Below are 13,337 nucleotides of genomic sequence, written 5' to 3'. Positions count from 1 at the left end.
GACCAAGAAAAAACAAAGAAAAGATGATTTACCTCCAAGTCAAGAAACTAGACATTCCACTGAACTAGGAGAGACCTAATTTGCTAATACAGGGTCACAATCAGAGATTTCTACTTTCATCACAAATCCCATACAATTCAACCTTATGTCTCTTTGAACCTTAGTAACCTAGACTATGACCAAATGGAATTAGTTGTTTTACTGTATAGAATCTACCAGTCGGACCAGATTATGCAAGCCCCTCCAGCTTCCTCTATCCTCAGCTTTCTTTGGACAATAGTCATTAGTTTTCTGGTATTTTTTCTATCTTTGTTTTTCTTTATTTTATTTCCATCTCCACAACAATAACAAACCAAAACACATAGGGGAATCGTGGGCCAGGGAAAACAACAAACAAAAAAGATCTAAAAAGGAATAAAATTGGGAACAGAGAGCCTGTTTCTTAAAGAAATAAAAAATCTAAAGCAATATTAACCTGTCCAGAATGTATGGTAAGAACTTCAGACAGTCCTTTCAATATCATATGTGAAGAAAATGTAAAATACATTGATTATCAACTGATTTAGGCTTTAGGGGAAACTAAAATACAATAATCTGGAATACAAACCGAGTAATCACTGTCTTCTATTTAGATTGGATAAGGACAGATATGTGCTTTCCATAAAAAATCTTGAGAAGAGTTTAATAAAAAGACATTGTTTAAGTTGGCATTATTAAATCATAGGTGATAATGTTTCATTTCTCAAAAATTTCTCTAAATTTGTAAATTTAAAAATATCATGTTAATATTTTACCAAAGTAATATAATAAATAGATTTTTTAAAGCTCCATAGTACAAGACCTATAATGAAAAACAAAGTTTCTTACCCTATTCTACCTCTACCAACTCCTCGGAGATAAGTTTCAACTATTTTAGCTATTTTTACCCCTGAGATTTATCTTCATATATCTAAATAACTTGCTTTATATTGACATTTCTTTATGTTTCTTTTAGTTTTAAATATAACCTACTGACTTTTTAATATAAAGGATGAAGATTTAGTTCCCGCCTCTCCCCTCGTCCCAACATGCAACTCCCATCTTCCCTTCAAACTTTGTTTTATCACATTTTTATTAGATGAAATAGTCAACATTCGCATTCTGTGGCCATGGAACTATCACTAAGAGCTGAGCCACATAGTATACTATGATTGCACTTCCCACCTTCCACGTTCTATTTTTCATGAACCTTGGTTTTTATTGATTTATTTACTATGAATTCATCATTAATTTCCCCCTAGCTCTCTGAGAGAACAATTAATCACCTATTAATGCATTCAAACTCATCAGATTGCTTCCTACTCCTTCTCCCGGAGACACCTCCCACCTGGAGCCGGCCACCCGTCTGCTCCAGTGTGGCCTGGCCGGCCTCTAGCCTGATACACAGCTGTCGCCCTGGGCTCTTTGATACCCACCTTACTAAACACTTCCAGTGCCTCTTTCTCGCGTGGAATTCCCTGTCTCTCAGATCCCCGGTCGTCCTCATTCTTAGTTTTCTCCCTCATTTGGAAGAAGCGCATCTTTTGATATCTTGAGGAAAAGCACACAGTTTTCCTTCTATAATCTCTTATGTAATATCAGAAGTTGGAACCTGCAAACTACATGTCCCCAGCCTTGTGCCACCTGGCTTCCTATAAGCCTCTACCAGTGGGTGGCACTGGCCAGATAGGAAGGCGGGAGCCTATGTCATGAAGAAATCTGGCTGCCCAAAGCAGGGGGATGGAGGCCCCCAGTCCCTGCTCAATGGCACTGGGGCAGTTCTACCGGAGGCTAGAGAGCAGAAGTGCCTCGTCAACTTCATGGCAAGAACAGACTCTCAGGCGCCAGCCAGGAGCAATGGCTTCCTCCTGGTCTGGTGTTAACATTCTCTTCTCCTCTAGCACATCTTTCTCCCTTTGCTCTACCAAGAAGTTTGTAAACGGGCGACTCTATTAAATTGCCTCTGACTTAAATGCCTACAGTGGTTTGTGTTTTGCTGACTAAACATGGATTAATGTTCTACTTGAAACCATGAGTAGACCACACCCAGGGAATAAATGTCCAAATATGGGACTATGTGGTTTGTTAAATGATGTTATCAGGGTTAACATATTAATGGCATTATTGTCGGGGAAAAGTGGAATGTTCCATGGCATGCAGTGGCAAAATAGTCACTTAAATTATATTACAAGTCCCCGAAAGGAAGTGCCTATCCAAAGCAAGACTTTGGGAGGCCAAGGGACTGTTAAATTTGATCAGTACAGTAGGAATTGGGCCCGCAAAAGCTCTAGGGTAGGCTAGCAGCTTCTGACTCTACTGGAGAAATCACAAAAAGAAGATAAAATTACCGTTGCCAGAGAAGTTGAGAGCTCTCTATAACGGTCTTAAAAGACATCTTGAGTTTTGTGGAGGCCGACGCCATGGAAAAGCAGACTCGAATCTTGAGTCTATGGGTTACAAATTACATCATAGGTTGAATTCTCAGCCTACACACGTCTCTTCAATGAAAGTAACACAATGGGTGGGAAGGCGTAGACTCTGAGAATTGGAATGGAGACACTGGATGGGTGCCAAAGAACCTGAAAATCTCGAACCTCCCTACCCCCTGAACCTCTTTGGCAAAAAAACAAAAGTACAAAAAATAAATAAATAAATAAATAAATAAATAAATAAATAAATAAATAACAGCCCCTCGCTTCCTTTTTTGGAAAAAAAATAATAATCTTCCTTTGTTTGAACACTTCTAATGACTCATCTTACATAGTTACCTTAAGAGGTGATGCTAGTACTCCCCAAGAACCAACCCCCCATTATTGTTCCAGCATGTCTCAAAGGGAGAAATAAAATTCCACCTCTGTAAACCTGAAGGAGCATTGGAATAAAAAAAAGAAGAAGAGCTCAGAGAAGGCGGTACAATTAACATCCTAAAATCAGCTTTTCTTTTTCTGTGTGCCAGAATCGAACACCGTTTTTTTGTTGGCAGGTAAACAAGCAAGTAGCTAGATAAAAAAAGATGGCAATTTGAAAAGAAGACATGTCTCCTGGGGCGTGTTCAGGGTGTGGTGAACCCACCAGACCAACCTGTTGAGGAAAAGAGGTTGGCCAAGCAGCCTCTGAGAGGTGACTTGGGAACAGAAGGGCAGCAGGCCACCCTATCCAAATTGTTCTAAATACGCTCCGTAGGATCCCTGATGGCCCATTTGTCAAAAAGAATATTATTTTGTTAACTCAAGACAACAAAAAATGTAATTATTTGCCTTCAATGAGGGATGAAGATCTTTTCTTTAAATATCGATACTCCTATAGGAGCTCTATGTGCTCTTTCTTATATCAATGAAGAAACGTCCAAACCTGTAGAGAAATTTTATGAGTTTGCCTGAGCCAAAGCGACGACCATTACCGGGAAGGAAAATCCCAAAAGATTAAGAAAAAGCTCCGGAGAATGGCAGTTTTGCAGCTAACTTTGTACATTAGGATTTAAGATCTGTGTTCTTAGATGCAAAAAAAGATGTTGGACAGGCTCACCTCATGCAAGCATTATTACACGAAATCCGCTGGTGGCGGATGAAGGGGTGGGAAAAAGCAAAGCAGGGAAATCAGTGGGGTTGGATCAAAAGACCGAATAGAGAAACGCATAGCTCTTTCCTGTTGGTGGGCACAGGACAGTTACCAACTAACATTCACGGCAGAGAAACAGTGTGCGGGGGACAACAGGGACAACAGGAGGGGTTCTGCGGGTCTGTCTGGCCTGTTTTCATAAGCCGGGGACGCAGCGGGTTTGCCGAGAAGGTGGGTGCTTTGGAAGGCGGTGGGCCTCCTTCTCCAGCCACGTCACCTGGTAACTCTGCTGGCGCCTGCGCCGTAGGGCAAGATGGCGGCCTGCTCCTTGTGGCCGCCCCAGGAAGGTCACATAAAGGTCAGACCCTGGTGGCCGGCCGTGCGGAACAGCCGTGTTGGCGTCTGTGAAGCAGCAAGCGGTTGGGAGATAATCATCAGTGACTCCTGCACTTTGGCGCAGGGAGGGAGTGTTTCTCACGGCCATCTGTCATTCCGTGGGCCCGAGGCCCAAGTCCCTGTGCTGTTTCCCTCTGGCATGTCAAAGATATGCTGCCTTAGATGCAGAAAGACAATGGACAGGCTTCCTTCAGGTGAAGACTCACCTAGGACATGACTACCCACCATGACCCGCTTTAAGTTAGGTGTTTTTGTATTCAGACGACCCAACGTGGTTACTTTCGGTCTCTTTTTTAAGGCTCGCCCTGCAAGCCTCCCCCTGAGTTTGTCAGATTTGGTATGTGGCCCCTTTTTTCTCAACACATACATAAACCACGTTCACAATGCGTTGAGGTTTTTTTGTTGTTGCTTTTTGCAATCGTGGTTTCCAAAACTCAAAACATTTAGAAACAATCTGAATCCGAAATCCCAGATTTTTACAGTACGATTTTGTTTTTACATCTGACTTGCCCACATTTAGACAACATTTTAGTGATTCATTTTTACTGAATATCAAGAAAGCATTTAACTTACATTAATTAAACAACAATGTAAATGTAACTGATTTTTACATTTGTATTTCATCAGGGCACATAATGTCGTCAAATTATGTAATTGCAATGCCAAGTTCCACGAGAAAAAAAACAGACTCAGGAACAAAGCTAGCTGACGCTTGGTCAGCCGGTCACTCAACTAGTGGATGCAGATGGTGAGCACACAGGGACGTGGCCACCCAGCAGGAGCTGAGGGTTCTTCAGCTGCATTTACAGGAGGAAGGAAGGTCAGTCAGGGTTCTCTAGAGAATCAGAACCAATCGGAGATAAATACACAGGAAAGAAAATTTGGGCTTACATGGTTAAGGAGGCCAAGAAGTCCCACAGTCTGCTGTCTGCAAGCTAGAGACCCAGGAGAGCCAGGGGTGTCATTCAGTGCAGGTCTGTAGGCCTGAGAACTGGGGGAGCTGAAGGGGTACCCCTCAGTCCAAGGGCAGGAGAAGACAGATGGCCGAGCTCATCTGGCGGGCAGGAAGGGGGCGTGGCAGGCAGGGAACCACCCTGAGTTCTGCTTTCTGTTCTCTGTGGGCCCTCAGTGGACACCCAGCCACAGGGGGAGGGCACTCTCCATGACTGAGACCAGCTATTCAAATGCCACTCAAACACACCCAGAAATAATGTTAATCTTGGCAGCCCAGGGCCTAGTCGAATCGACTCAGAAAGGTGGCCATGGCAGAGAAGCAATCCTGGGGGTCACGCAGATGCTGGTGTCCTGAGCTTCTCCCAAGTCGAATGCTGATGTTTTAAACAAAGCACAGGATTTTCTTAATTTCTCTGAGGCAAGCCTCCATGAGCAGGACCATGTGTACGAAACACTCCTCTGACCTGACAGCAAGAACAAAACTCTTCCCTCCTGCAGACTAAGCCCAGGGCCGCGACCGACCAGGCCTCGGAGACTGGGACCCCGCCTCTCCCTCGCTCAGTTCTGGACTCAAAAGCGACTTGGCAAAGCCGTGTTTTGTTTTTTAAAAAAACAGTCGGATTCTACCTGATGTCATCAGACAAACCAGTCTTGGGCTCATCAAGTTTGCGTTTAAATGTCTCAGGCAACGATGTCTTCAGGGCAGGGAGATGTGGAGTGAAGATGGGCTGGTCCACGACCTCCCGCCCACTCCACCCCTCATCCCCCCTGCCGCCCCCTCACCCCCCTCCACCCCGCCCCCGTTTTCAGGTTTGCGTGATGCCAACGCTCCCTCTAGTAAACAGACAAACAACGAGCGTACAGTGGAGGAACTTGCACTAAGCCCCAGATCAGCAAATTAAGACTTAAGGGCAGTTTCGGCCTCTCCCAGGACAGTGACTGACCTTTCTCCAGTCAGTCTGGAAGTACCTGGTCCGCAGGAGTGAGGGAACCTGCATGATAATCCCCGACTCGATCCAGTCTTCGTCAGACCCTTCCTTTTCCTGCCCCTTCGGCGTAAAGCCTTCCAGGTCGCACAGCTCCATGGAGCCCCTTTCTATTCGCTAGGTTAGCCATCGTTAAAGAAAATTTAGATCTTTACGTTCACTCAGTTAATTTTGCTTTTTAACACCTCGCCCTCTGTCTTCCTGGCAGGCCTAGAATGTAACAAATCTTGTAGCATAAACGCCTTTTCTCAAGCATAAAGCGCACGAGGACGAGACCGGGCAGAAGGAGTCTCCCCCCTCCCCCAACCCCTTCCGCTGTTGGCCCCGGGCGGCCCCGCCTCCCTCCCCAGGCCCTCGGCTCATCCAGGGCCCTTGGATGCCAAGCAGCCTCCCCTCTGGCCTCTCATCAGAAGATAAGGGCTTTATGACCCAGAGTCCTGGGACGGGTGAGGGCCGAGGACCTTCATCCTGGAAACCAGCCGGCTGTGTCATGGCGACGGCGGCCCCATCCCAGCGCGGTGTGCCTTCGTGTCCCTCCACCCCCGCCTCGTGCGCCCAGAGGCTCCCGGGAAGCACCGGCCCTCAGCACCGCCGAGGTGGCCTCGCCAATGGCTAGTGCAGAAGCCTCGCCAGGCCCCAGAGCCACCAGTTAGAGATCCTGAGGGTTCCGTGTAGCCGGCACTGCCGATGACTGAAACACTCACTCCCTTTAGATCTTGAGAAGCATCATGTCTTGCTTAGACATGCGCTAAACCATCTCTCAGTCTCGGGAGGGCGTGTGGAGTGTCGCAAGACATTTGACCCCAAATCAGCCCTTCAGTGACTATTTTCATGTCAAGCAGAACGACCAGGAGGAGCAAAGCCCAGTGTGCAAGTCCCAGGAGCTCACGCCCTACGGGAGCCACAGTCTGAACATCACTGGTCCTGTGGTGAGCTGCGTGGGCACCGGCCCCTGTAACGGCAGCGTGCTACCCGCGGACCCCTGGCCAGTGTCCAAAGCCGGTGGGACCTTCTCGTTCAGCAGTTATGGGCTGTTGAGGAACGATGCCAGCTTCGCCCTAGGCATTCGGATGGCTGTGGCTTTGTTGTCGCAGGGGGACAGAGGACGTAAGCAGGTGACAAGTGCACGTGAGGAAAGTGTGCCCGGGAACCACGAGAAAGTGCCCGGGCTCACGAGATCAGAGCTGGGTCCCGCTGGCTGAGTGGGGACAGGTTTCCCTGGGGAGCTGCTACTTAGCTACCATCCTAGGGCTCGGGAGGATTTGCCAGGCGGACAGAGGAGAAAGTGTGTTTTATGCAGAGATGGAAGCAGGTTTGGGGGGAGCCACCCTGTGTGGCTGAGGCACTGGTGTGGGAGGCAGATGGGCAGAGTGCAGCCAGGGGTGCGTGCTCGGTGCTGTGGGCACGGAGCTGGGAGACCCCCCCACCCTCTGTGGCAGGAGGCACAGAGCAGCCAAGTGCTTCTGGCCCTGAGAAGAGGCAAGATGAGAGAGAGACTTAGGGAGGGGGAGAAAGACCCGACTGATTAGATACGGGGCCAGAGCTTAAACAAGAAATTTTAGGAAAGTATAGCAATGAGACTATCCCATAACAATTAAACAGAAAACAGACAAACTAGAAACTAAACCCAAGTGCTCGGCAGCCTGGGGACTCTTCATCAAGGAGCAAATACCCAGGGGCCCCTCACTGGTCCCGAGGCCATCAGTATCTTAGAGCACATACAACAGTTTTTGTACACAAAATAGCCAGAAATCATAAAAACGGTTTCGAGTACATGAAAAGTATTCTTTCAGAAAGCAAGAACAAACTAAGACATTTAGGAAACAGTTTCATCCAAAATAGTTCAAAGAGAGAGAAACATTGAGGGTAGGGATAATTTCTACTTTCCTCCTTCGTAATTTTGGCATTCTCCTCATTTTCTGTAATGCGTGTATTTGAAACATATATAACCGTCAGGCGTAGCTAATGCCTCAAAAGCCACATGCGTGTGACATGGGGCTCACCAATAAAGGTCCCCTTCTTTAACCCATCACTGGCCATCCCCCGCACACCAAAACCAACAGTTACTCCAGATTTTGTCTATTTAATTTTCTTGTTTTCAATTTTTATCACAAACACAAGCACTAACACACACATATGTATGCATCTCTAGGTTTTTTTTCATTTCTGTTTTATATTTTATTATTTTCTGCTCTTGTCTTTATCTCCATTTTCCTTACGTTGGGTTTATTCTGTGGTTCTTTTTCTAGTTCTCTATTCCAAACAGCCGGAAGTGGACGTCTTCCTGTATGTCATTTATTTATGCTCAGAAACATATAACACACTTAAATAAAAAAAAGATTTGGCTTTTAATTCAATATTTCCATCATTTGCAAAATTTATCTTTCCCTTACAATTCATCACTTTGGGTCTTAAATCCCTGAATAACTATTTTTCAGCTTATACACTTTGTAGCTTATATGTAAGTATATTTGCACATAATTCTGAGTCTTTCTTCACCATATTTGATTCAGTAATTGTAGCAAGTAGCAAAGTGTACTTTCCTAACCAAGATAAAATACGAGTTAATTACTAATTAAGCCAGTTAGTAGCCAAGGAAAGATCTTACAAGTTACTATTCTATGAAAGCAAATAAACTATAGTAACTTAATAAACGATTATCTGAAAAGAAGCACGTGGGTATCCTTGGGGTTTCTCTGGTTATCGAAGAGTCCAGCTCCTTCCACACATTAGGAAACAATGTTAAATCCGTCGACCCAGCAATCCTTAAAAATTGGAAAGTGATGTGATTAAATGGACCATTTCTTTTTACCATTCAAACCAGATGATAATCATAAAAATCTGGTATAATTACTTGAAAATGGGGGTTAGCTTTACATATCTTCTTTTTTCCTTTTTTTAGGGGTGGGGGAGGCCTACTTAAAAAAAAGTTTTAGTATTTAGGATGAAAAGGAGCTATCACTTGCAACCTAAACCACGTCAATGAGACGAAACAGAAGGGCAAAAATGTTTCTCCCTAACATCAGAAACTATAAAACAGTCAGCACTAATCAGCCGACAAAGTTTTAAACGGCCAGTGTTGAGTAACTAAACTGATAAGTGGTCTGACAGCTGATTCTGAGGTTAAAGCCACTATAAAATAAACTCCCTTAAATACCTGATGTATTTCAGGGCTAGTCTGTGGCTGTAAGAGTAAGCTGTCATCAGAACAGGATCAGACGAAGCAGCAACCGCAGCAGAATGAAATCCTCAGGGAGAAACACAAATTCTGCCTGACATACAAACCTTCGGCCAACCCTAGACTTCGTGGCGCCCTCTGGGGGTCAATCTAAACCAGGACAACTTCCCCTTAGCTGACTTGCCATCCAAAGTTTGAGCTCTACTTGGAGAAGGATATTTTAACAAAACGTCTGGAAGGACGTTAATGCTCGTTTGCTGTAGTTTAGGTCCTGGGAAGCCCAAAAGAAACACAGCAAGGCCAGCGCTTTAAAAATCATCAGAACCGACTAGAGATGCTTGCTGGGGATTCTGGCAGGACCCAGAGCGGCTAAATGGGATTGGCCGTGAATAATTCTAAGAGCTTCTGGTTTTAGAAGTACCACGTTCAATGTTGTCTATAGGTCTTATTGCGAAACTTCTGCCAATCACGATGCACAAGAAAAAAGTGGTCAATTCTACAAGGTAAAACCAAAGTAGACATTTTATTGATATTCGCAGTAGTGTTTATTTGACTAATACTTACTGAGCGTCTACTACATGCAAGTTCTGAATTAGGCATAGAGATTCGACCCGAAGCAAGGAGATGCTACTTCCAGATCATGGCATTTATGTAGTAGCAGAAGAGAAAACTTTAAAGTAGGAGTTAACAGTTCTAGGTTGAAATAATGACCGGGACACAGCTCCTCCACCTCAGTGAGTGACAGAGACCGTGCAGAACAAACATCAGCCTCAGCCCCCGGCCGCCACCATTCTACTTCCTGTCTTTATGAATGTGACTCCTCCAGGGACCCCACATAAGTGGAATCACACAGTGGTTGTCTTTTTGTGACCGGCTTATTTCACTAAGCATAATATCCTCAAGGGCCATCGATGCTGCCACAAATGTCAGAATTCCCTTCCTTTTTAAAGCTGGATAATATTCAATTTTATGGATACTCTACATTTTGTTTATCCGTTCATCCATCAATAGGCACTTCGGTCACTTCCGTTTGGAGCTGCCGTGGCTCACGGTGCTATGAGCATGGCTGTATAAGTATCTCTTCGAGACATTGCTTTTAATTCTTTTGGGTATAACCCAGAAGTGGAATTTCTGAATCACGTGGTATTTCTATTTTTAATTTTTTGAGAACTCGCCTTGCCATTTTTCCACAGCAGCTGTAGTATTTTACATTCTGACCAGCAGTCCACAGGGGCTCCTGTTTCTGGACGTACACATTTTTGTGTGACCAAGGCAATGGCCTTTCCCTTTAATAGCCCATCAGCCTTGTACAGAATCACTTTGTAAGATCAAGAAACGTACTCCACGAAAGGCAGAGACCTTTATTTTTAAAAATGTAAGAGATCATAATATTCTTTAGTTTCCTATTAACACCCACAGAAGCCACAGACATGTTCATCCTAATTTCACTTTACAGTACTTGTTTGTGTAAATGTGTGTTTTACCATGATCCTCATGCAAAAATGATTTAGACTCTGAGCATCGACCGTCATACATAACTATGACATTGTCTGTCTCTTGTCTGGGAGGCTGCTCCCCGCCTCCCCTCGGGAAGCATCCTCCATGTCCCCATGTCCCATGCCCCCTGGCTGGGATCCTCAGACTTAACCGGGAGAGAGGGTCCCAGTGCCCCACCCACCCCCAAGGCTCTCTGTTAAGGGCCTTTATTAACCTGTGTTGGTACAAAATGCACAAAAACGTTTCCTCACAGCCAAGACCATAGGTTGTTTTTTTTCTTTTATCTGTGTTGGGTTAGGAGGCCAGGAAGACCCAGGAAGGCCTGGGTCTTCAAGGGACACCAGCTCCTGGCTCTTTCTGGGACATCTCGGAAGCCAAGCCCGCTGTCTCTAAGTTTCCTAAGCAGGAAATGACTTTGCAAGGTCAGACACCGACATGTCACTATCTCAGCTCAAACACATGTCAGTGTTAAAGGCTTCTCTGTTCTAGAGACAAGGAGGGCTGTGTTGGGCACCGCAGTATAAATGTATTCACATTCTCTGTCTGAGGAAAATGGAAAATTATTACACAACCACGTAAACTAAATTAGCCCCGGGGCTAGGGGGTGGCCATTCAAATCTTTCTGCGTGGCTTTATTTCCTCCAGACATTACTTTAATCATTTATTTGTTTTCGGTCTATCTCCCCCAACTAGAATTTAAGTTCTCTGTGGGCGAGATATCTGGCTCCTCTTCTCTCACTGAACCCCAGGACCTAATCCTGCGTCTGGCACGCGGCAGACGGCCCGTTCGTGACTGCTAACCAGATTAACAGTGGACGGGTGGATTGATGGATTGATCGATGGGTGGACACACGTAAGAGACTTCTTGAGGCAGAGTGTCCCTTAATTTCGACCTTTATTTATGCAAGACAAAATAAAACGATGGTAGTGGAAGGGGCGGGGGTCTGGTTCTGCAGCCGGACAAAGAGGATTAATCCTGTTAACGACCCAACAAAACCCAGGCAAGAGCATTGTTCACTGTCCCCATGAGGAGACCATCATCCGCGAGCCTCAGATGGTTCATTAACTCATTCACTGTATGTCCTTGGTATTGATTTTTTTTTTTCATTATCAAAGGTGCCATTTTTCTCTAACATGCCATTAATTAGTGATTCCTCGTCCTTCTCTGCAGTGGCTCTCACAGAGGTCCTGGCAGAAACTATGCAACTTTGACTAAATTAACCAGGATTTCTGCACCTAAAGTTAGAATTATCCAGCATTTCCCAGGCACGGGGCGGTCCAATATTACACGACCGTCTTTTAAAATAAACCCTGCCTAGAACAAGACTTCACATCAGCCTTCGGGGCAGGGGAGATGGTCACCCTGAGCATCATCTGTCTTGGAAGTCTGTCTGTCTTGTCCTCAGAGAGCAAACTTTGGTCTTGCCCCTGGAGCACCGTGGTCCGGTCCAGGCGCGTCGAGTTTGTCTGTGGCTTCGGACAATAGCAAGTGTGGTAGGAGCAGCTGATCCCTGGGGCCACACTGGAAGAGGAGAAATCTTCCAGGACCTCCACACTCCAACTGACAGGGGGCCTTCAGCTTCATTTCCCAGACCCTCAGACAGCCTTTCTCATGCCCTCGGCTGGGTCCTGGTCTCTTCACCTCGCTCCGGCCCCTGCGACGCCAGCCTCGGAGCTGCCCGCCGTGGCAGCAGGAAGCGGGGACGGTAAGAAGTTCAGCTTTTCACCGTTCCAGACGGGGATTCTCGGCGCCTTCGACAGTTTGGCCACAATTACTGTTAGGCGTGTGATGCATAAGGGAGGGAGACGCAAGCTCGCGATATCCAATATTTTAGTACAAATTAAGAAGCCGTGTCATTTTGAAATACCGTTTTTTAAAAATCTTTCAAGAGGATGAACAATTCCATGACTCTTTCCGCCCAAGGCACGACTTCATGGCTCATTGGGCGGTTGGGCCCACAGCAGCAGCTGCGTGCTGGCATTGGGGGTCACGACCCGGGCGACGCCCCCCCCCCAGCCCCCCGCCCCCTCACAGGCCGTCTCTTCCCACGCCGGCCAAACGGGTCTGCACCCTCTATTCCTAACCTGCGGTCTTCACCTTGGGTCGAGGCCACAAAGGGTTTGACCTCGGTCCCCAGATCACGTGAACTCCAGGCGGCCAGCATTCGTTCACTTAAAACGACGAAACCGTCGGCGTTCTCTGCTTTAAGCACGCTTCACCCGTCCTGACCCCCGCTTCTCGCCTGCGATGGCTGAGCTGGGCGCAATCCGACCTCGAGTAAAGATAAAGAACGCGCGTCGGCCACGCCGAACGATCGACGGAACGTCCTGTAAACGTCGCGACGCACACACGTGCGCTTTTCCCTCTGCACACCGCTGCTACTTTCTGTTCCTCTTGAGGATTTCCGTGGACTCGCCACAGTCTCGGCGGATTCCCACCGACTGTGATTCCTGCCGTACGATGCCGAAGCCGTGCTCAGGGGTCGCTGGGTCCTTCACGTTGCCTCGGGTGTCTCTGGCGGTCCTTGGCTCTTCGGCAAACACGTTTCCCCACACTTCTTGAATCCGAATTCGTCTTCTTCCTCGGCCCCTAGCCACCACCACCCTTCTTGAAATCTTGATTTTTTTTTTTTTTTTTAGCCAATTACGCATAAGAGACTAAAATCGGGGTGCCGGAATGTGCGGGAGATGGTCCCGCGAGCTCTGCCAGCAGCCCGGTAGTGTCAGAGGCAGCCTCGGCCACGAGCGGA

At 46.5% G+C, this 13,337-nt stretch overlaps 1 protein-coding gene and 1 long non-coding RNA gene across 2 annotated transcripts in view; one reads left to right on the top strand and one right to left on the bottom strand.

Annotated features, from left to right (window-relative positions):
* LOC107514735 (solute carrier family 22 member 2) overlaps positions 1–1,995 on the top strand; it is a 29,301-nt gene extending 27,306 nt beyond the window's left edge. Inside the window, exon 11 of the mRNA XM_016152736.2 lies at positions 2–1,995. Coding sequence (XP_016008222.2) covers positions 2–68 — 67 coding nt within the window. The 3' untranslated portion in view covers positions 69–1,995. The remainder of the gene's footprint in view (position 1) is intronic.
* LOC118603954 lies at positions 717–5,648 on the bottom strand. Its single transcript, XR_004951501.1, has 2 exons — positions 4,864–5,648; positions 717–2,556 (listed from the first exon to the last, which is right to left on the bottom strand). It is a non-coding gene; the product is annotated as an uncharacterized LOC118603954 (long non-coding RNA).
* Positions 5,649–13,337: the final 7,689 nt, after the last annotated feature.

This window comes from Rousettus aegyptiacus, unplaced genomic scaffold, assembly GCF_014176215.1.
Source record: "Rousettus aegyptiacus isolate mRouAeg1 unplaced genomic scaffold, mRouAeg1.p scaffold_m13_p_1, whole genome shotgun sequence".
Classification (NCBI taxonomy): domain Eukaryota; kingdom Metazoa; phylum Chordata; class Mammalia; order Chiroptera; family Pteropodidae; genus Rousettus; species Rousettus aegyptiacus.
This window is presented reverse-complemented; position numbering and strand designations above follow the sequence as displayed.